Here is a 24,862-nt window from a genome sequence, read left to right on the forward strand (position 1 = left end):
ACTCTCGCAAAGGGCAGAAATCAAAGTTTCAAAAGTAACTGCATTTGGAGATCGAAGACCATGTCCTCATGAAATGGTTGAATCCTCTTCCATCGACGAATGGTTACATGTCAACGCAATACAGATTTCAGTATTTGGGAAAACGGTAACTTGTATTGCTAAGATGGGGGTAATAGATCCAAATGTAGGCAAGTGAGGCACTAATGAGCGTGATTCTATGGCCTCTTTTGGGTGATTGGAGGAGAGATGATAGAAATCGGTGAAGGACTCAGCAACGGTGAAAGAGACTGAGTCTCCTTCAGTGTAACAGATCATGGGCTGGTTGGGTCCATTAGGCCATGAGATATTTCCTAATAGAGGGTAGAAGTGGATGAGGGTTGAAGAGAGTGAGTGTTTGAGCTGGGGAAGAAGAGACTCAGTGAAATGAGATATGAGGTAGGGGAATTCATAGAAATAAAGAGTTTCCACTAGTATAGGTATAGAAAGTACAGATCTCTCAACTTACCTATAGATGTAGGGATTGAACCAATCAGATTGTTTTTGTACAAAGAAAGCTGTCGTAGATTGCTCAAATTACCAAGAGATTCAGGTATGAAACTAGAGAGGTTGTTGGAGTACATGGTCAGAATAGTAAGGTCTTTCAATCTTCCCATTCTGTAAGGTATCGATCCACTGAAATGATTATGTTCAAGAAACAAGATTTTAAGACTGGTAAGTAAGCAGATGGAATTAATCCAGAGAGCTGATTCATAGACAGATCAAGGTAGTTGATAACCGAAAGGTTAGCAATGTTGGATGGAACAGAGCCAAAAATTTTATTATTAGTGAGATTCAGACGTGTAAGAGCAGGAAGTGAGGGAAAGGGGAAGTTACTAACTACACCTTGCAAGCCTTTACTTGGTAAGTTAATTTCACTAATGTTTCCCCTTTGATTGCAAGCAATTCCAATCCAACTCATGCATGGGTCAGATCGCAGAGAGGAATTGGTGGAATTAGAATCATCAAGTAGTGCAAGTCGGAGTGATAGAGCCCGGAGGTGGGGCGACTTTGCACTGGTCGAGAAGCTTCACCGGTTTGAATGCAGCCATGAATGAAGCGTCGAAAAAGCTATTGCCTGAAACAACCACTGCCGCTGCCGTCTTCAAGAGTTACAAAAGAGAGAGAGAGGAGACATGGAGAGTTGGGTTTGAAACCATAGTTAGTGTTGGGTTGGGTTGGGTTACAAAGAGATGGGTTAAGGTTAAATATGACATTTCACTTTTTGGTTTGACTGAAGATAACACCATTAGTGTAGAGGGGGACGGTTGAGTATTTTCAGATAAGAGGGAGTGACTTGAGATTCATTATGTTTTTAGGGGGTGTTTCATAATTTACCCTTTTTTTGGGATAGGGTGTAGGATCGGCCAATCGCCTGTTAAGCAAAGGAAAACTTGGATTATCTGCGTTTTTTAGTTTTAAGACCATACTTAACCCTTTTACCAAAAAAAAAGGGGTAAATTCAAGGGGCGAGGCCTAAGGAAGCTAAAGGTCCTGAGTTCCACTCCGCCTCCCCCCTTGGAGCCAACCGCCTGAGAGGAAATTCCCTAGTGAATATGGGGGCTTTAGTATCTTTGGTTCGTGTGTGTTGCAGGGACGTACACGAGCCCTGGGGGATTTAGTCGACCAAAGGCCGGATACCTCCTGTTGTAAAAAAAAAGGGATAAATTACACTTAAGATACCCAACGTTTGGGAAAATGACACGTAAGGTATCCAATGTTTGGAATTTGATCATTTAAGGTACCTCACGTTTCATAATATGATGCAGGTACCTCACTTATTACGGATATTATAGTTGAGATTCCTCGTTTTTTTGTTATAATCCGATTTTACTTTTACCCTTCTCTACCATCTTTCCTGTTCCCTTCCCTCTCCTCCATGCTGCGACGCCCTCAAGAAGGGAGGATGGGGTGAGGGTATGCTATACAGGAAGGGATTGGGGGTTTCAGAGAGGTGGGTGGTAGTTAGTGTGAGGGGGATAATGAGAGGGTTGAGGAGATCGAGTGGGGTAGGAGTGTGTGGGTGAAAGTGGCCAGGATAGTGGGGAAAGGGGTTATAGCGGCAGGGGTTGGGGATAGGTATATATAGTGGCCTAGGGTTGCAGCAGTGCAAGGTAGAGGAGTGGGCGTGGGGTTGCAACTCGTAAGAAACAGGAGGGTTGGGTGCGGCGTTGCAACAATGTAGGGAAGAGGAGGGAGCGGGTGCCAAATCGCAGCAATGCAGGGAAGAGGAGGGGTAGGGGTGTTGCTGCTGAAAAAAAATGCTTATAAAAGGGAGAAAAAAATCTTTCATGTTTATCACATCAAATAACCAATGTATAGAAATCCAAGATCCAAATCCCAGTACCATACCAAATCCCTTTTTTTTTTGGTAGAAACCATACCAAGTCCTTTTAACATAAGAAAAGCAGTCAAGCATGCAAGCTGCAAGGGGGAAAATAAAGAATGGCACGAAGGGTTTGCTTAAAAGCCAAAGTAAATTATCAATCTAAACAAAGGACATAGATCACAGGGAGAATGTTTCACTGGATTAGTAAGTTAATTAACTGTTCATATGGAGGAATTAACCAATTATAAACTTCAAAGCCTTGTTTTGTTGTTTTGATCTCTCCGCGCCAAGTTAAGGATTCCCCCAAACGTAAAGGAAAATATAAGGTAAAAGTCAGAGGAGAAGAAAGGTAAAAAAAAGACTTGTCTTTTGAACTCATGGGACATTTGATCATTTGGTTGATTGTTGATTCATGTGCTATATGTAGATCACTTGAAATGTAACACCCCACACACAAGTCATGAATATATTATAATTTAATATACTCAGACATATTTATATGTACTATGGTAGGTATTATATGATTGTAAGATGTATTGACCTGATATTTTGGCTTGATATTTTAGGACTCGAGAGACTTAAGTGCTACGATAAACAGATTGAATCTACGAATCATTATAACAAGCAAGGTGAGGGAATCATATTAGTATTACTATATGATGTATATTAAAATGTATGAACATGATTTTGTATTTTATGATGTGTAATATAGTATATGAGCATGATACAGATTATTGAATGTTTGACTTGTATGTATGATTAATGAATGTGAGAGAATTGTATATGTGTTGCCATATGAGGTGTATTGAAATATTTGACATGACACATTTAAAATGATATGATTATGAGGTAAATAATATGATATTAAATAAATGTCAAGGTGTTATGACAAGTTGTATGAGTATATGTTTGTGCACAAGAAATGTGAACATGTGAATGAGAGATGTAAATATGTGTACGAAATATGTGAACAAAAGTATGAGTTATGCGAACAAGTGTACGAGATATGTGAATCAAGTGAATGGGATTGATAATAGTAGTACTATGAGAACGTGACTCGGTGAATAGCGTCTCTTTCTAGTAGGGGTTATATGGATGAGGTTTTTACGAGTTATCCTTTGGGACTACGAGTTATCCTTCGGGATTATGAGTTATCCTTCGGGACTACAAGCTATCCTTCGAGATTACTAGCCATCTCGGGATTACTAGCCATCCTTCGGGACTACGAGTTATCCTTCGAGACTACGAGAATACAAGTTATCCTTTGGGACTACGAGAATATGAGTACGAGCCATGTCATTCCTCCCCCAGGCTGTAGTACTGGGATAAAGAGGTGAATAGATGACATGTGGCCAGGCTAACCTCTACTATAAAGTGCACTATCGGTATTTCATAATATTGGTTAAGACCTGACATAACAGTAAAACGTTGTATTTGTATACTATAATTGAAGCACATGAGCACTTTTTTAATTATATTATATTTTCCTCATTGATCTGTTAGCTCATCCTCATTGTATACTTCTTTTTCAAATGATAAGTTCAAAAGAGAGATGCACACAACTCCAGACTCTGTAGGCTGTGAGTGCACATGGCGCACTAACTTTAGAGACAGGTCACGATAACTTATGATGTTTGATTAAACAATGGGAATACAATCTTTTGATATATTACTATGCGAAACTTTAGTATTTGCCACCAGTAGATGTATATGCAATGTGTAAACCTAAAATCCAGCTCCAAGTGTTGTCAAGTCTTCCGCTATGTATGTAAATGATGTATGAGAGTTGAGTTGCTATACAAATGTGAATGGTGGATTCTAACCAATGCCTGTAAGGGCGGTACCTTATACCCTGTCCTGGTTTGAGGTCGTTACATGAAATCCCAATTTTTAAGCACAACATTATAAATAAAATGAGGAGGTTCACCATCTGTTGTCGTTGCTTCACAGTTTCAATCTCTGATATCCATTAAACCTAAGTTCATGTAACCCATTCGTGCAGCCATCAATTCTCTACTTAATTTTCCTGGGCTCGGTCGGTGGTAATGGCGGGATGAGAGAAGAGGGAAAAAATGAGACCGAAAGAGAGAGAAATGCAAGGACAGAGGAGAGAGAGTTGAAGAGGGATAGATACCTTCTTCTTTTTTAGTTGATCCAGAATTCTAGCCGACCTAGATCAAAATCGAATTTAAATCATCTTTTGAAAAGGAGGAGTTGCAGGTTGATGGTTGGGGTGGTAGTTGGGGCTGCACAGGATAGTGGGATTCGGGGTGGGGGTAGTTGGTAGGGAGGGGCATAGGGGAGGGTTGGGCTGGGTTGGGCGATGGTGGTGGTGGTGATTGGGGGTATAATCAGGAATATAAAAGTAGATACCCCAAATCTAATTTCACAAACTTTATAGTATGGATGCATTTTATGCAATCCCAACTGTCATTTCTCCCCTCCCCAAAAAAAAAGCCCATATTTAAGTACTTAACTCTATATTATATTTGGGGGGTGAGGGGACATAAATTATGGAAGATGTTCTCTGTCCGGGAACGTGACCTCTACGCCAACATGGGACCAATGGAAGCACACACAGAAGCATTTGTCTGGGCGATATTTCCACCTTTCATAGGTGTGGGACGATTATTTTTGTCGCCCTCTATGTGGGCATAGGGCACACACACCTGGACAAGAATTATTTTTTCCTATAAATTAACAACATTTTTCCATAAAATATATTTAAAAAATAATTAACATCCTCTTAAATTTTTTTGGTAAACCAGCCCCTTAAGTTCTTTTTTTTTTTTTTTTGTGAATAGCCCTTTAAGTTCTTAACCCAACTTAGGCTAGATTTGTTACGATTTCTATTTCAATTTCGATTTGATTTCATGAAATAGTCAACAAATATATTTTTGGTCAAGAAATTGAAATTGTTTTGGTTGTATCAATATGAAATATTTCAAGAATAAAAAAATCCATTTAGGGTGGTGGCAGTAGCGTGGAAGTGGTAGTGAGACCATTATGAGAAGAAGAGTGGTGTTTTATTTTTAATATAAAATTACTACTTTGCCCATCAAATTAACCATGTGTTCATTAAAGAGAAAAGTGAAATCAAATGAAATACAAAATCTGAAACAGCTCCTCATCTATTTCAAAATTTCTATTTCATTGAAATAAGGTTAAAAAAATCAAACCAAACAATTTCCAAAACCAAATCAGCTTTTGCATGATCAACACCACCATTAAGATGTCAAAAGTTCATTTCTCCTCGCTTACCTATCCCAATAATATGGTAAAGATGTGGTAGCATAGATGGTTTGCATCCATTAAAATACTTTCAACTTCTATTACTCACATGGTTGAAAAATATGGTTTTTTTCTTTTAGCAATAAATGCGTTTTTACACGTGTATTTTGGATGGCCAATAATTTTGACTCTTAATTATTGTTATTTAAGTAATATTTATTTTCCTTTTTCACTATGTATAATATTTGGATTGGGTTTAAATACATAATTAATTGGTAGCATGGGGAGGTTGTTCTCTGTCCGAGAGCGTGACCTCTGCGCCAGCATGGGGACCAATGGGAGCACACACGGAAGCATCTCTTTGGACGACATTTTTGCTTGTAATGGGGACGGGGCGATCATTTCGTCGCCCTCTGTGTGAGCATAAGGCACACACTCCTGGATAAAGTTATTTTTTCTATAAATCAACAACCTCTTTCCATAGAATATATTAAAAAAAAATCTCTTAAGTTTTCTGGTAAACGAGTCCTTTAAGTTCTTAACCCAACTTAGCATGATCAACACCTCACCATTAAGAGGTCAAAAGTTCAACTCTTCTTGCTTACCTATCCAGATAATATAGTAAAAATATGGCAACATGGTTGGTTTGCATCCTTCAAAAGACTTTCCAACTTCTTTTATTCACATATATGGTTGATAAATGAGGTTTTTTCTTTTAGAAATAAATGTGTATTTACATATGTATTTTGGCTCTTATTTATTAATATTTTAGTATATATTTTTTGCTATGTACAGTATTGGATTAAGTTCAAATCTTATTAGTATATAGGAGTTACGAGGTTTACTTATGAGATGAATTTTATGGCCACTAGATTGCTAAATGACAGATATTAGTTGTGTCATTGTTAAGCTTCGTAACATGTCCATACGGCTACCACCAACCCAATGTATGAAAAGTCATTATCGCAATAGCTACTTTACACAGTATCATGATGCAAGATCGAACATCCACATCATTAACTTATTAAGATTTATCTATCCATATATACGGTTGATTAAAAATGAGGGAAATACTCATTAAAAAATTAGGGGGAAAGGGGTTTTTTAGCCCAATGTTGATTTATAAAGTACGCCTGTATCTTTGTTGTGGAGTGGTGATGTGGCAATATATATTGATTTATGTAGCATAAAGGATTACATAATATATTGATTTATGTAACATGCCTATATTTTATATTTTTTCTTACTATATTATATTGATGATGTTTCGATATTTTTCAAATTTCCAAAACATTAGAAACAGACCTCGATATATTTTTTTTAAAAAAAAATGTAGTTGTAACCAAGGTTGGTGGAAATAAAATTGCAACCTTTCTTTTTTACCATTTTAGTATATCACACTTCTTTTCTTTAATGAGAGTAAAGTATGTCATTACATATAGACAATGACATCTTTTGAAAATGACATTATGATAAGTCACTTTCAACTTATTTTAAAATCATGTTTTAGCCCTTACCCTTACTTAAATACTTTTGAGAATAAGACAATGAGCAATCAAAAGATGGTTATAGTTTCAAACTTCACCTCTGGTCATGTGTTTGTATTTGGAGGTGCATTTGTTTCTTGGGATAGCAAGAAACAAGGGTGTGTTGCAAGACACACACAAGAAGTTGAGTACATTGCTTACAATATGGCAACTACTCATGCAATTTGGATAAGACGGTTCTTAATGGAATTTGGACTGGATCTTATAATTGAACCCGTGAAAATATTCTATGATAATCAAGTGGCAATAAGTTTGATACATAATGGCGTAAATAGCTCAGAAGAAAAACATATAAAAATACAGTACCACTATATACGAGATATAGTAGAAAAATGTGAAATTAAAGTAACTTATATACCTACGAGTGAGATGGTAGTCGATCCCCTCACAAAGGGAGTTCGTACGGAAGCCTATATTAAACATATAAGTTTAATGGGACTTAGAGCAATCTAATATTTAGAATTTATTTTAGATTTAAAATAGTCTAAGTCTGGAATAGAAACTGAATGTTCCTCATCATGACAATGTTTCATTGTCATCATTGTTCCTGAAAATGGAAACGGCTATGAAACTATTATGATGGATGTTTTTGGAAATAGGAACTAAGAATTTGCATTCAGCCAACATGGCCAAGTGGAGATGTTAGTAATGTGGTTAAGTTGCTTCATCTACATTCTTTGGAGAATAGGTCAATGATTTATAAAACCGAATGGAAATTTTAGTGGAGACATTTCCATGTTGTTGAAATGAGTCATGCTCCAACAATGGCTCTATCGACTTCTATAAGATCTAAAGTTATGGGAGTTGAAAACCTATCTAAAAATCTAACAATGTAAGTGGAGTCCCAAAACAAATTGAAAGTCTTTCTCGGTGAACTATTATTGGTATCAGAGCTTCTGGTTCAACAATCTGCGAATACGTCTCATTTTCTCTCGTTGTCTCTACTATAATGTGTCATATTGCAACTTAGGATTCATATTTTTTGTTACTTTGTTTGTTACCAAGCAAAGCTAAAACGAAAGAAACGACGATCACCATCAATCTTCTATGAAAGCAGATTAGGTCTTCCAACCACAGACCAAAATAAATTTGGCTCATCCTCTTTTTTGTAGAGCCCTAATTTGTTAGTTCTTAGAAGGCTACATTAGCCACTACTAATACCCCAGACAAATATATTTTTTTCAACGTGATTCTCTGATCTCAACAGATTAGTAGAAAGACCATATACAAAAGGGGAAAATCTACGATGAGTTTTTTTTTCTCCTTTCTCAACGACTTCAACTCGACACCTGAGCATTTACGAATTGCGGCTACTATTGCTGTTGTATTTTTGTTGTAGTTGTCACTACACATTGTAACAGAACTTCATCATCATGACTAGTAAACTTATTGCACACGAGGCATCCAACCTAGAGAAGTTCAATGAGTCAAACTATGAGATATGAAACTTGAAAATAACATACATATTAATATGTGAAAAGTTAGACCATGTTCTATAATCCAAACCTGTGGTTGGAGAAGACTCAACCGTTGCTCAAATAAAGGCAACTGAAAAATGGATTGATGATGATAAAAGAGCTCGTAGTATGATTTTGATAAAGATGGATGACCATCTCTTAAAGGTGTTTAACGATTACAAAACCGCAAAGGAGGTCCTTGAAGCTGTGAAGGTCAAACACCACGTAAAATCTGAAACTCACACACAACTGTTGACCCATAAATACAACAGTTATAGAATGACTAAAAGTGAAAATATGGTAGACCATACCAACAAGATATTGGTTTTAGCTAGGGACTTAGTAGATGTGGGATCCAAAGTATCTGACAATTACCAAGTCTCCACCATCATCAACAGTTTGCCCCCTTGTTGGGCAATGGCATAGACGATATTGAGATTTTAGGGGGGAAACCTCACTTTAAATAAGCTTCCCTAGTAGTTACAGTACTATCAAGAATGCATGATGATAAAATCCATGAGTGAACATTACGTAGCCCAACCTAGCTTAGCTAGCGCCTGGACATGTGGAATCACTTGCACATCAACACTAGTTTCGTTCTAATACCAGCCATCTCTGCCTAAACACCAACCTAAATAGGTTCAAGGGGAAGGATACATTGAACTCCATCAATTATCAAAAGGTACTTATTGGAGTATGCTATGGGTGTGGAAAGTTTGTTAACTTTAGGTTTACTTGCCCTAATCCTCAAAAAAGGAAGAACACTTATGGAAACCCTACACCACATAAAAACCATCAACGTAAAGAGTTTATTGGTGTAATCTGTTTGGAGATCAATATGAGGGGTGGTGGATCGATTCAGGTGCGACAAACCAAATTACTAGGACCACTCAAGGATAGTAAGAATTGAAGTCTTTAACACCTGGTATCGCAAGATCTACATGGGGAACAACTTGTATAGTGAAATAAGAGGAGTTACAGATTATATGTTAGACCTTGGGAAGGACAATTTCGTCTGAAGGATGTTCTTTTTGCTCCCGATATGCACCAAAACTTGATATCTGTACCTATCCTTATCATGAAGGGTCTTGATGTGCGCTTCATGGGCACTGGGTCACTATTGAACGACATGATTGTTCTTTTACTTTAGGACGGTTTGTCCCTGATCACGATTTATTTTTGTTTTTTACTATAGACAATGTTCACAATGTTACCACCAACATTAATGGAAATGCATCTACTTATTTGATTTATATTGATTGTGTAAATGTGATTGATTTATACATTTAGCGTATGAGACCAGTATACCCTTGGATTAAGAAAATGGAACAAATAGTTATATTGAGGTTGGTTCCTAGGTTAACTAAAATTGAATATGATGCATGTGAACATTGTTTATTTGGTATGATGACTAGGAAACCCTTTCTGGTGGAAGTGAAAGTAAAGGAACTCCTTGGAGTGATACACTCTGACATTTGTAGGCCGCACAATGTGAGTATCCATAGTGGAAAGACTTACTTTATCACGTTTACTGATGATTTTTTTAAATATGAGTATATTTATTTACTAAGTAGAAAATCATAAGCATTTGAATGCTTTAGACATTATAGAACTCAAGTACAAAATAAGTTGGGAAGAAATATTAAGGTTCTTAGAACCAATCATTGTGGAGAGTACACCTCCACTAAGTTTGAAAATTTCTATGAGAAACATGAAATCATTAAATAAAAGACTTTGTCTTTCACACCACAACAGAAATATGTGGCTGAAAAACGGAATTGAATATTACTTAATGTAGTACATTGTATTTTATCACATTCTTCTCTCTCCAAGAAGTTTTGGGGAGAAGCCATACTCACAACAAACTATATTCTGAACAGAATTTCCACCAAGTCTGTTGAATCTACACCCTATAAACTATGGATAAGTTGGAAACCAAACTTAGAAAATCTCAAGAAATGAGGATTAGTAGCCCATGAACTAATACCTGAGCCATATAGAAACAAATTGGATTCTAGAACGATTAGATGCAAGTTCACAGGATATCCTGAAGGATCAAAAGGATATAGGTTCTATCATCTTGAAATAGAGGTTATTGAGAGTTGTGACATGGAATTTATAGAGAAACTTGAAGAGGAACTGCAACAGGAGGATAACGAACCTCTATATGTTATTAAAGATGACTATGATATTGATCCTTAAAATGAACCAAGAATTTTTTATCAAGGAACTCAGTTTCCTGAAAATCAAGTTGATCCTCAAGAACAAGACCCGGAACCTAGGGTAAATGAGAGTGAAAGAACAAGAGTGCCCACAACTTATTTAGATGACTACTATCTCTATCTGTGCGAATCATCTTGTGATACAGTTGACAAAGATGTGAAAAAAATAGTTAATCCCGTAACTTATAGTGAAGCGATAAAATCATGAGAATCAGATGAGTAGTTGAATGCCATGCGAGAGGAAATTGATTCAATGACAAATAATTAAGTATGTCTTACCGGATATCAATCACAATCTCTACAGCTTACCTCTCTTATCCACATTTCCATATTTGTTGTAATCCTACCATGTAATTAGCAGTAGATTGATTCATTCTTTTGCATATATATTCCATATATTATTGAATGAAATATTCAAGTGTCCATTATTGGATACCAACATTAACATGGTATCAGATAAAATAATCGATCATTGGTTTTCTTCCTGATTTTTTTCATTCTCATCTTCACCATGGGCGATCAACATCCTTCAGTAGCCCTCCCTTCTGCAACCATACCGGCAGGATCTTCTTCTCCTGCGATACCGGTCTCATCCCCTTACTTTCTTCATCCATCTAACCAGCCGGGTTCTGCACTTGTTCAGCCTCTTCTCAACGGCGACAACTACCCCCCTTGGCACCGTTCCATGATCATGGCTTTTGAAGCCAAAAACAAACTTCCATTCATTGATGGTTCTTTAACCAAGCCAGACGCTGCTTTGCCTAATTATCATAACTGGATCCGCTGTGACAGCATGGTTCATTCGTGGATTGTTCATTCCACAATCCCTTCAATCTCTCACAGCATACTATGGGTTCCATCCTCCATAGCTGCTTGGCTGGACCTCCGTGAGCATTTCTCGCCGAAGAATGCTCCTTGTATATTTGAAATCCGGAGTGCCTTATCCACCCACGTGCAAGGAACCAAGTCAATCTTGGCCTATTATACAGCCATTAAGTCCTATCGTGATGAGCTTCTCTCCTATCGTGCTTTACCACCTTGCTCGTGTGGTGCCATGAAGACTCTAAATGAGTTTTTAGAGACTAATGCTTTGCTCGATTTTCTTCAAGGATTAAATGAATCCTATGCCACCGTGCGCAGTCAAATTTTGTTGATGGAACTGCTGCCCACAATCAACAAAGCCTATTCCCATTTACTTCAAGAGGAATGACAGAGGTCCATCACCATTGCCCGGTCTTCCTTACCAGATCAAGCCGCTATGGCTGTTGGCCGCACCCCTGCTGCCCCGTCTTGTAAATCCGATCCACCCTCCAAGCTGCAGTACCATTGCACCCACTGTGACAAGTATGGTCACTCGGAGAGCTGGTGCTTCAAGAAACATGGTTACCCAGACTGGTGGACTGCTCGTCGTGATTCCAAACGCAATGATGCCACCCCTTCTCGTGGCACCACTTCTCAATTTGCTATAACTGCAGCCACCGAAGCTGCTGCAACGCCGACCAGTGTGCCCTCCCTTACCAATGATCAAATTCAGCACTTATTGACTCTCATTCCCTCTGGTAATAGTCCCATCATAAATATGGCAAGTATTGTTCCTAGTTCCCCACCATTTTCACCTTGGATTTTGGATTCGGGAGCAACTGAACACATTACATATGATGCATCCCTCTTTGCTTCGATATCCCCTTATGTTGCTTCTTTACCTATTACATTACCTAATGGTTCTACTGCACATGTTACTCACTATGGTTCTATTACATTATTCCCTAGTTTTGTTATTAACCATGTGTTACTTGTCCCCACTTTTAAATACCATCTGTTGTCCATTAGCAAAATCAGTACTTCTTCTAAATTAATTGTGACATTCACGTCTACTTCCTGCTCTTTTCAGGACCCACATTTGAAGAGGACTATTACGACGGGGAGTAGGCGTGGTGGTCTTTACATCCTTGATTCAACCCCTCCATTTCTGGTGGCAGTCCCTGACAATCATTTTGATGTTTGGTATTGGAGGTTGGGTCATCCGGGTCCTTCTACCATTTCCTCTTTACATCACCATTTTTTTGATATTTCTATTTCCAATAAGTGCACGTGCACAGTCTGCCCTTTAGATAAACAGTCTCGTCTTCCTTTTTCAAACAGTTTAATTACCACTAGTTCTTGTTTTGAATTGGTACACTTTGATGTTTGGGGTCCTTACCAGTCCACTTCTTTATCTGGTGCTCTTTATTTTTTAACGGCTGTGGATGACTTTTCTCGTAGTACTTGGACTTTTCTTATGAGTACTAAATCTGAAGTTAATTATTTAATTCCTAATTTTTTACCATCATCCATAACCAATTTAATGTCACCATCAAATGCATTCGGTCTGACAACGCAATTAAAATTTTTAATCACCCAATTTCTTAATACCTCCAATCTCTGGGGGTTCTCCACCAATCCAGTTACGTTGCCACACCTCAACAAAATGACATTATCGAACGGAAGCACAGACATCTTCTCCATGTTGCTCATGCTCTTCGTTTTTAGTCTAGCATTTTGATTGAATTTTGGGGAGAATGTATCCTAACCGCTGCATACTTAATCAACCGCCTTCCCACCCCAGTTTTGAATGGGTGTTCTCCTTATAAAATCCACCATAACAAACCACCCAACCTCTCTCATTTAAAGGTTTTTGGGTGCCTTTGTTTTAGGTGGAATCATGCCATCCAACACAAATTTGATCAACGGGCTTCACCCGGTGTTTTCATTGGTTATCCTCCTAGTCAGAAGGGTTACCGTATACTTGACCTCCAAATGAACAAAATTTACGTCTCACAGGATGTCATTTTTCATGAACACATTTTTCCCTATGCCATCTTACCCAAGCCTATTCCCCTTGGTTCTCCTATTTTACCCCTTCCCCATCCCCCCTTGATGACCATACCCCTGATCCTCCCATTGATCCTACACCCACCACCCCTGACCTTCCCCCCGATATTGAACCCGAATTACCCCCACATCCTTCCCCTACACCAGCCCCATTACAACCGCCCCATACCCGTCCAAAATGCCATACACACCCCCCACCGCTTGAACGACTACCATTGCCCTACTTTACCTGTGCAATCATCTTCTTCAGGTACCTCCTCTTCTCACCCTTTAGCCAATTATCTCTCTTATGAAAAATTTAATTCCTCTTATAAAGCTTTTCTCACCTCTATTATTCTTGGTAAAGAACCTGCCACATTTACTGAGGCCATGAAACACAGGGAATGGAAGGATGCAATGCAGGCTGAATTGCAGGCTTTGACCCAAAATGATACACGGACTCTTGTCCCCCTCCCACCTGAAAAAAAATCAATTGGTTCTAAATGGGTCTTCAAAATCAAGCGTTGTTCTGACGACAGCATTGAACGTTACAAGGCTCGCCTTGTTACAAAGGGTTACGCTCAAATTGAAGGGATTGACTATCATGATACTTATGCTCCAATGGCGAAACTAGTCACTATTCGAGTTTTATTAGCTCTTATGATTGCCCGGGGTTGGTCCCTCCACTAGATGGATGTCAACAATGCATTCCTACAGGGCGACTTGGACGAAGAAGTATACATGTCCCCTCCTCCTGGATATTGTCGCAAGGGGGAGAATATTGTTTGTCGCCTCAATAAATCTCTATATGGCCTGAAACAAGCTTCATGCTAATGGTATTCCAAATTTTTTGCCACCTTATGTGCTTACGGCTTCTGCCATTCCACTACAGATCATTCACTTTTCATCCTTCACAAGGGCGATGCTTCTACCTTTATTCTACTGTATGTTGATGATCTTGTCATCACTGGATCGGATTCCTCCATGATTGCTGATGTACAAGCCATGCTACATAGACAGTTCCATATCAAGGATCTTGGTCAGCTGAAATATTTTTTGGGCATCGAGGTTGCTCGTTCCACATCCGGATTATATCTATGCCAACACAAGTATGTCCTTGATATTTTGACAGACTATGGTTACACTGGTGCTTGCCCGACCGATACACCCATGGAACAGAATTTGAAGTTAACCACTGATATAGGTGATATCCTCCCTGTTCCTTCCAATTATCGTCACCTTGTTGGGCAACTGATCTATCTGACGGCCACTCGACCCGACATTGCCCATACCATCAACAAACTGAGCCAATTCATGCACCAGCCTAGGCAACCGCTCCTAGATGCAGCTCACCGTTTACTAAGGTACCTCAAGACCACTCTAGGGCAAGGGCTTTATTATGCATCCAATAACACCTTGGATCTCCAGGTCTATTGTGATTCTGACTGGGTTAGTTGCCTAATGACACAACGCTCCACCACTGGCTATGATGTTTTATTGGGCTCCAGTTTGGTCTCATGAAAGATAAAAAATAGCAGACCATCTCTCGTTCTTCTGCCGAGTCTGAATATCGTGCCATGGCCGTTGTTACTTGTGAGCTCATCTGGTTAATCTATTTATTTCGTGACATCTGCTTCCCTTACAAGACCCCGGTACCTCTACATTATGACAATCAGGCAGCACTCCACATCGCTGCTAATCCAATTTTCCACTAACGCATCGAGCATATTGAAATTGATTATCACCTTGTTCGTGAACGACAACAACAAGGGCTCATTGCACTAAGTAAAGTGCCTTCCCAGGAACAACTTGCAGACATCTTCACCAAGGCACTTGGCCATGAACAGTTCCACCAGTTGTTGTCCAAGTTGGGCATTCGCAACCTCCACGCTCCAACTTGAGGGGGAGTCTTACCGGATATCAATCACAATCTCTACAGCTCACCTCTCTTATCCACATTTCCATATTTGTTGTAATCCTATCATGTAATTAGCAGTAGATTGATTCATTCTTTTGTATATATATTCCATATATTACTGAATGAAATATTCAAGTGTCCATTATTGGATACCAACATTAACAGTACGAAAATTATGTGACCTACCAAAGGGTAGAAATGCCATAGGTTGCAAATGGGAGTTCAAGGAAAAACATAAAGTAGATGGATCTGTTGATAAATTCAAGGCTTGGTTAGCCACAAAAGGATATACACATAAGGGAGGTATAAATTATTAAGAACCTTACTCTTCGGTAGTAAAATTTACTTTTATCAAGTTGATATTGACACTTTTTGCACATTTTGGACTTAAAATTATTTTAGATAGATGTAAAAATTACCTTCCTAAATGGTGAGTTGTAAGAAACCATATACATGCGATAACCTAAAGGTTTTCAGGTAATGGGATAAGAAGATAAAGTATGTAGACTTAAAAAATCTTTATACGGATTAAAACAGTCCTCTCGACAATGGTATTTGATATTTCATAAAACGATCCTTAAATTAAGATTTGTGGCTAACAAGTTGGACAACTGTGTATATATTTTGAAGAGTAAGAGTAGTTTTACAATTCTCTCCTTATATGTTAATGACATATTGTTAGCTGAAAATGATATAAAGATGTTGAATAAGATCAAGTATGAACTTAATAGTAGATTTAAAATGAAGGATATGGGAGAAGCATCCTATAGCCTAGGAATTCAAATCTCTAGAGACAGAACACAATGAAGGTTGTGTTTAAGTCAAGAAAAGTAATTGAACTCTATGTTGAAAAAGTCCGGGATGTAGAATGACAATCCTTCATCAATTTCAATTGTAGTAGGAAAGACTTTGTCAAAAAGTCAATGTCCTCAAGAAGGACAAAAAAAGTTGAATATACCTTATGCTCAGGCAGTAGACAGCTTAATATACGCTATATTATGTATACGATCAGATTTGACCTATAAAGTTGGTTTGGTAAGTAGATACCAGAATAATCCTGGCTCAGCCCATTGGGAAGCAGTGAAAATGATTATGAAATACATCAAATGAACTAAACACTTAAAATTATGTTTCCAAGCGAAAAAACTTGAAGTCATTGGTATCAGAGCCAAGGTATGGGGGAATGCTGTTGGTATGATTCCGCAATGGAAGCGTGGATGTTGTGCCATCGAATTTAGTCTCACATCGATCGTGCCTAGGTCATGGAATGTCCATATAAGTGGTAGCAAACTTTTATATGAAAAGGCACATTTTAAAGTCGTGTGACGAACCTTAGCCAAAATAGACAAAATCGTGGCATGTGGGGCCCACTGTGGACTGTGGCATTTTGTATGGATAATGACATCTTTTAAAAATTACATTATGACAAGCACTTTCAACTTATTTTGAAATCTTTTTTTAGCCCTTGCTTAAATACTTTTGGGAATAAGACATGGAGTAATCAAAAGATGGTTATAACTTCAAACTTCACCACCTTGGTGACAACAAGGTGCATCCTTTAAAAAAAATGACATGTTTTCTATAAGAAAAATAAACATGATAAGATAATCTTATTAGGGTATAAAAGATCTCAGGGACAAGTATCACCAGTTATATATAGGTATACCCCTCCAATATGTATCATTGCATAAAGGAATTGTTCAGGTAGGACTATAATCCATCAAAATTGAGTTTTTTTCTTGGGGGGAAATTTATTAAGCCATACCAGACCACAAAAAATAAGTATAGTTTGAATATCCTCTAGGAAAAAGGTCTTCTAAAGACCCAAGTGACTGTAGCTCAAAGTTGAGGTTTGGGATCAAATGTTAAGATAAGACAAGTGTCTAGTCTTCACAATGATTAGACTATATAACACTAGATGTTTCATGAGGTTGGATCAAATCAGAAAACATTTCATATGAAAGCCATTGATGTCTTTTTGTAGTGGACAAATAATGTCAAGCATAAAGACACATAATAATGGGAGCATGGTTCATATCCTAGTGGATATAAAAATGTTCCAAGCTAATCACTTATATTTGTTGTATTACATGTTGAATAAGACTGAATTCTTGTGGTCAGATAGGCCTCGAAGTCCCCCGCTCACATGTCAAGTTTCAGCCCAAATATAATGTCAACTTGCAAAACACAGCATTCAAAAAATGTAACTACCAGAATAATGCATGGACCACTAAAGGGTTGCATGAACATAATTGGGAGGGATAAATGATTGAATGTTTGAATTTGAGCATCATATTCAATATATTAAAAATACACACAATTTCCTATATACCCAACAATCGCAACTGCCACATCACCTTTCCATGTAGCATAAAATAAACGTGTAGATCATAAATATTTTCCTAGACCCATGCATTTTGGAAATCCTTATCCACTAAAAAAACATAAATAATTTAACAGTTTTACTGGATTTTTTGCACACTTAGGTTTATGGTGTCTTATCAGCCTTGTACCATTCTTTTTTTTTTTGCTAGAAGTTAGCAAGTATGTATTGAAATTGAAAAAAGTACAGAAAAGAGACAAACAGCTGAAGAGAAATGATCTCAAATAGCCAAAGAAATAGAAAAAAAAAACATCCTAATTAAAATGGCAGTAAGGCCTACCCAAGGCTTCCCAAGAGATCCACAAAATTAAGAAATTGGGGGCACCATTCCAAACTTCTGTGGATTGATGTCTAGCTGCTCTAGTGGCAAGGGCATCGGCAGGAGCGTTGCCTTCTCTGTAACAATGGGTCATGCGCCACTCAATCTCAGAAAGATAGTCTTCTACTGCCCACCAATGTTGAAGGAACTGCTAAGGAAAATTAGAGGATAGGACGCTTTCGACCACAGCCGCTGAATCGCATTCTATCCACAGCCTTTCCACTGCAAGAGCTTTAGCATGAAGAATTCCATTGAAGAAAGCAGCCATCTCCGCCTGATAATTACTCCCAACGTAGAGGAAAGAGGAGAAGCACCTCCTAGTAGCTCCAAAATGATATCTGAGGATACCCCTTGAGCCAATGTAGCCTGGGTTTCCTAGAGATGACCCGTCTATACTGAGCTTGCACCACCCTATTGGAGGCGGCTTCCAACGAACCTCCAAAGCTTGTTTAGGCTTGACTACTGCAATAGCAACTTTGAAGAATTTTGCAATCATCAAGTCATTTATTGTCTTGACCTGGACTCCCTAGCATATAGAGCTGTCCGAGACTGTAGTGATGCACCATTGAATAACTTGCATCGGAGAACTCCGTTTATTGTTGTATCTTCTTTTATTTCGCTCTGACCATATCTCTTGGCAGACAATGATAAGGATGACCTTCCAAATATCAGCTTGAGGCACCACTTTTGATTTTCTACGCCACAAAAAGAACATGAGTTCAATGGAGGGGAAACCACGCCTTGCACCATTCTTCATGTTTTGAGAAAAAGGAAAATCTTGTTTGTAACCAAGGTTGGTGAAAAAAAGGCCGTAACCTTGCATTTTTTTGCCTTTTTAGTATAAATTTTTTCTTTCAATGTGGGTGAATCCTATAATTTACATAAATATTGCATTGATGCTATAGTAAATACCTTTCGATTGTTTAAAAACCTTTATCCCTACATTAAAATACTGTATTACATAACTTTTGCAAATAAGATAATAGGATAATTGAAAGAATGTTATAACTTTTTAGTACACAACTTTAGTAACAAGAAGGTGCACCCTTGAGAAAAATAGTTCATTGTACATTATTTTCAAGAGAACAGTTTTCGCATGATGCCTATGTATAGTGGAATCCACACGATAAGACACAAAAAGTGGTGGGACACATTCTCTATCTCTCTCTATATTGCAAACCTCCTTATTTGACAATTCATAGTGGGGACCATCCATTCACTTGAATTAGTACTCGGGCGTCAAAGGAACCTTCTCCCTACTTTCAATAAATTAATAAAGATTTCACTCTAAACTTATGAAATACATGACAAAAGATACAAAGTCTTGACAAAATGGAAGACAACCGAAGATGACATTAATCCATCATTCAGACAAGACTATGAGACTAATTAATGACCAATTGGCAAGGGAGTGAGTTTTTCACATCCCCTTCCTTGGTAAATTTGTAAGGAAAACACTTAAAGAGGTAGTGCCACATGTTGAATGTATAGATGCATCCATGTGACCAAGCAGCGTTCTTTTCCCCAAAAAAAGCAAGAGATCACTGCCTAGTCATATGGCCCCTGCACCACCAATGAAAGCGTGTATAGGGGCATCAACATGGACCGTCTTTTTGATTTCATGGGGGCAGCATGGTAATTTTGCGTGATCTTGTGTCTAGATGCATCCATGCGACCAGGCAACATGTTCTTTTTCCCTAACGAAAAAACTATACATGGTCGTAGCATAATCTTCTTGATTTAGATAGTAAATGAAAGAATTGTAATTTTTCACACAGGATATAACTATTGTTGTTTAGCCTTAATGTGATGCTTGAGTCATTGACAATACCTCAAATTCTCCTTGTAGGTTTTCTTCTGTGAAAATGACGAGTTTCATTAGGAGAATGTAACAGAATGGTTTGCAACCCTAATTGGTTTCCAACTAGTTTAAGAGTCCAAAATCCATTTTGTTTGAGGATTGGTCTGAGACACTAACTCTGTGTTACCTGCATGAATTTGCACGCATATAGGTACATTAAGAAGTTGTATGCATGTAGTTAGTAAGTTTATGGAGTGTGTATGGGGTAGTGGTGATTGGTCATGTAAGCGGTTATGTAACGTGTAAGTGTTGGTAGTAAGTTATAACTGTGAGGGTGTGAAAAGGAGAAGTGGTGTAAGTTGTAACATCTACAACCTCGGCAGCCTATTTATTAAGAAAATAAAGAGGAGTGGATCTTATCCAAAAAATCCCTACATTTTTTTCTTTCTATCAAGGAGGTAGGTTTGCTCACTCAAGCTAGGATACAAGGCTTAAAAGTCAAAATCCCCAATTTTATTCTTTGTTTCTACTTTAGTATTATTATTATTTTTCTCTCCTCCCGGAAAAATTTTGGTTGTAACCCGGGTTGCAGCCTTGCTCTTGCTGCCACCAATCGTAGGCGCAAACTTGGAATAATCCCTTTCTCCATTCACAAATACCCTCTTAGGTTTTAGTATTTACCATAATACCCTTCTGGATTCCAAATCGGCGCCTACAATTGGGGCAACAGGAACATACCTGCAACCTGGGCAACAACCAATTTTTTGTCCTCTCTTCCCTATCTGGTACATGTATCACTCTATATCAATGTCTTGTGGCTTATGCAACACATAATCGAGCTTGATTTGAATCCATGCTACTTTGATCTCATCAATTTTGTCGAATCCTCTGTAGACCGCCTTGAAAGCACCTCTACAAATGACATTGGTATAGCATATGTAGCGATTGGTTGTGTCTGTTTTTACGGTTTTTGGGTCAGGAGGCTTTGGATCATCAACTTCCATGGAACCTATGGTTGAATATTGCGAAATAATTGCCATCTTGGGGAGAGAGAGAGAGAGAGAGAGAGAGAGAGAGAGAGAGAGAGTAGTAGGGCTGACCGACTGGGAACTGCTAGGTAGTGAGATTGAAAAGCATAGTTTGAGAAAAAGAATGCTAATTGATCGAGTGGTTCCTGTGCCTAAACCTAGGACCGCGAGAAATTACCGCTCACTCCCTAATGAACTAAATAATCCCATTCAATTAAATGCTCCTACACACATGCCTATTGGCTCCCATGCTGATGTAGGCGCTACACGACCAGTTAGCATTTTCTTGTCCATTTATAATATTTATTAGGCGAATAAAAAATCGATTATTGAGGCGATGCAATTAAGTGGATCGGTGAGCAAAGAATCGGCCGATTCAAGCCGAATCGTCAGACACTGATTCTGCACTTAAATCGTGGATTGGAGGGAACCCACTTCTAAATCCTGGAAGGAAACGATTGAAGGACTGTGGCTGGTTTTAGAAAGCGGAGTGGACGTTGGGAAACCCCTGTCCCCTCGACAGTCGAGGCCTCGAGGGTCGCCCTGGAGCTACCTCTAAAGAACAAAGCTAGGATGCAAGGTGGATTACCAAACGAACAAATGGAGATAGTAGAGTCTCGCGGCCCTCAAGATCACAGCATATGCAACTCCATTCCTCGTGGTGGACCGATCTACGTTATGGACTGGGTCAGTCCCATCACCAGATTGATCGACTTTAAAGCTTCGTTTCTTCAAGAACTCATCGTGAGTTACTCTATTACAAATACTTTTTAATTTTGAATTGTCTTCTCTCACTCTCTCTCTCACTCTTGAAGTCTGAAGTCCATCTCCAATATTTGCACTAATTGGAAGATCTTATGTTACCTATAAGTGATGAATCCATGTATATGAACAAATATTAGATTGCAACTCTTTCAATTCCCAACCTAGCCAATTCCATCGAATTTGAATCATTCTGGTTTAAATATTGTGTACTTGATTTTCTCTGGATGCAGAGTTTGGAGGTGGAACTCTCTGCGGATTCATCTCAAGCATGTAATGATGATCTTTCGTAAGTCGACTTTGAAATTGGGTACTGGTTACGTTTTCTTTTTTGGGGGTTTTTCCCCCATCTACACATGGACACAAAACTGTGGACTTCATGATTTTGTCATTCGAGTATTTTATGGTTTCTCCCCCTAGTAAGTCATTTCCTTTATGGAGTGTAATAGAGAAAAGTAGATCATCCATAATTTACAAAAAAATATTTTTTGAACGGCTTGAGAGCTACCCGTCTTTTGGGTTGTAGCTTGATTCCCTTGTAGATTTCATCTCGAGTTCAATTTCAATTACAGAGTGTTTTTTCTTTTGCAATTACAAACGATTTGGTTGGCTAGGATTTCTTGCTTCATATGGATAAAAGTGCTATTTTAAACGATGACTCAACACGACGCACTTTCTTTGGTTGCCCCAACTGTCTACATCCAGTTAAGGTTTTGCTAAACTATGGGATTTATCAGACATACACACACATACACACACATATATATATATATATATATATATATATATATATATATATATATATATAGAGAGAGAGAGAGAGAGAGAGAGAGAGAGAGAGAGAGAGAGAGAAATGTTGTGTCACTAGAATCTGATGAAGCAGTTGTTTGTATCAGCATTTTGTTGGTTGGTTTTTTTCTTATGGGATTCAGATGGCATGGTTCCCTCCTTCCTATGGAGGAAGATCTAAACTTAGTTGTGGTGGCTGTTTGATTTGAACCTTTTGGTTAATCGGCATTATTGGCTCAAATATGTTAGGAGCATTTAGATAGTCAACAAAGTATAAATCTAAATCATAAAGTAATGAGGGTGAATAATCTATTGTTATTGAAAATAATAAAAAAAATCTTTGTGTTAGGTACTTGACCGATACGTTAAAAGCTACGAAGCTGATGAAACGCATTAAATTAAGCCCTTTAACCTATCCCATACTAGTCTGGCATAATTTAACGCCCATACACTAGAGTAGGCCCCATTAGGCACATAAAAACCACCACGCTTCTGCAACCGTTGTCCTCGGCGGCTCTCACTCTAGGCAACTTTCACTTTGGCAGTAGGTAGCCCTTTCCAAGCGGCTCCACTCTGCTCCAGGGTTTTTGCCTAGCGGTAGGTAGTCATTTCTTAACAGCTTTCACTCTACTCCAGATAGCCCTCTCCTAGATAGCCCTTTTCGTGACTCGAACTTGTGACGTGGTGTCCAGCTCTGATACCAAATGTTGGGTACTTGACTGATACGCCGAAAGCTCCGAAGCTGATGGAACGCGTTATCAAGCCCTTTAACTTATCCCATACTAGGCTGGCACAATTAAGCGCCCATACACTAGAGTGGGCCCTATTAGGTACATAACACTTTGCTGTTTTTGCTGAGTTGTGTGATAAATGTAACAAAAAGGCAATAACCTCAAAAAAATTGTACAGGAACCAAAGAATTTCAGGGGCAAGGGTACATTGATCATGAGGCACCGTCGATTATGGTACTCCATTCTACAACAAAAGAAGTGGAAGACACAAAAGAATTATTGTCTCCACAGCCTATGGGTTGAAGGTTACTGTTCCACGCCAGGGATTTAAAGATCAGTACGTAAGTTGGGTTACTCCTAGATGATACTGATCTGGATCAGTATGGATTTGATGATCCAAACAGAGGATTGCCCAACCAGAGAATATTGCCATTGGCTTGGCCAATCCACTATTATAGATCAGAGTGGTCCCATTTGATCTAAAAAGAAAAAGAATGGTCACATGAATACCAATATGCTTAGCAACTTAAGATGATGCAACTGGTCCAAAGCCAATCTTTATAACCATGCTCCAAACCCTATGAATGACCACTTCATGAGACTTTGATTCTCAAATGTTCTCTGGGTCCCCATACAACATTTTTGCTGCAAATAGAGTGGCTAGTTTGTTAAGCATTGCTCTTAACAGTGAACAAGAATATTGATTTCATTTGGGCACTGCATCACCATTATTAAATGTGTACATTTGTATCAGATGTGACTAGTTACTGAAAGTTTTCATCCCATTGTTGAATAAATTTACTATTTTGTTCACACGATGTGATATTAATGCATTATAGGGTTGATGAGCTCAAAGTTCTTACGGAGGAGGAACTGGTGGACATCGCCTTTAGAGAAGCATTTAAGGTATGGTGTTAAGACTCTAATTCTGAGAAAGTCTAATAGTTTTTCCTGAGAATTGCTATTGATTGACTCTAGGAACGAGAGGGCGACGAGAATTCATTGCAGCTTCTAGAAGAGTCCTCTAATGGAGAGTGAGTAGAGTTTGAACTTTCCTTTACTACTTCTTTCTATGCATTCAAGTGTAAGCATCTGAGAATCAAATATTGTTTCTATTGGCAATCTATTTATACGTTTGAATTACATTCATGCTCATTCTTTGATAAGTGTAAGAATGTCGTTGAACACAAAAGGTGTTTGATACCCCGGAATAATCCTTTATGCCAACAAGATCTAGAAAGAGCTATAGGAGATGGGAGACCCCCCTGAGCAGCCCCCACGTCAGGCTTCATTAATTGGAAAATCCATCTTGTTCTATAGTACATAATTGTGATTTCCTTGAATCTTTTACTGGTAGTTGTCTGAAGATCACATCTTTAGCTTTCATTGTCCCATTATAAGCAGGCTTTAAGAAATTTTGAAATGCTTGTTAGTTTCTTTCATGTACTATGGTCAACGA

General features: G+C 38.4%; 1 protein-coding gene across 3 annotated transcripts in view; it reads left to right on the top strand.

The window, feature by feature from the left end:
• The first annotated feature begins 21,659 nt into the window (after window positions 1-21,659).
• Window positions 21,660-24,862, top strand: part of LOC122652489 (snRNA-activating protein complex subunit) — a 76,520-nt gene continuing 73,317 nt past the window's right edge. For all 3 annotated transcript variants that reach the window (XM_043846240.1, XM_043846239.1, XM_043846241.1), the window contains exons 1-4: window positions 21,660-21,865; window positions 22,117-22,172; window positions 24,243-24,309; window positions 24,382-24,437. In XM_043846240.1, the coding sequence (XP_043702175.1) occupies window positions 21,695-21,865; window positions 22,117-22,172; window positions 24,243-24,309; window positions 24,382-24,437 (350 nt within the window). In that variant the 5' untranslated portion in view covers window positions 21,660-21,694. The remainder of the gene's footprint in view (window positions 21,866-22,116; window positions 22,173-24,242; window positions 24,310-24,381; window positions 24,438-24,862) is intronic.

This window comes from Telopea speciosissima, chromosome 2, assembly GCF_018873765.1.
Source record: "Telopea speciosissima isolate NSW1024214 ecotype Mountain lineage chromosome 2, Tspe_v1, whole genome shotgun sequence".
In the NCBI taxonomy this organism is placed as follows: Eukaryota; Viridiplantae; Streptophyta; class Magnoliopsida; order Proteales; family Proteaceae; genus Telopea; species Telopea speciosissima.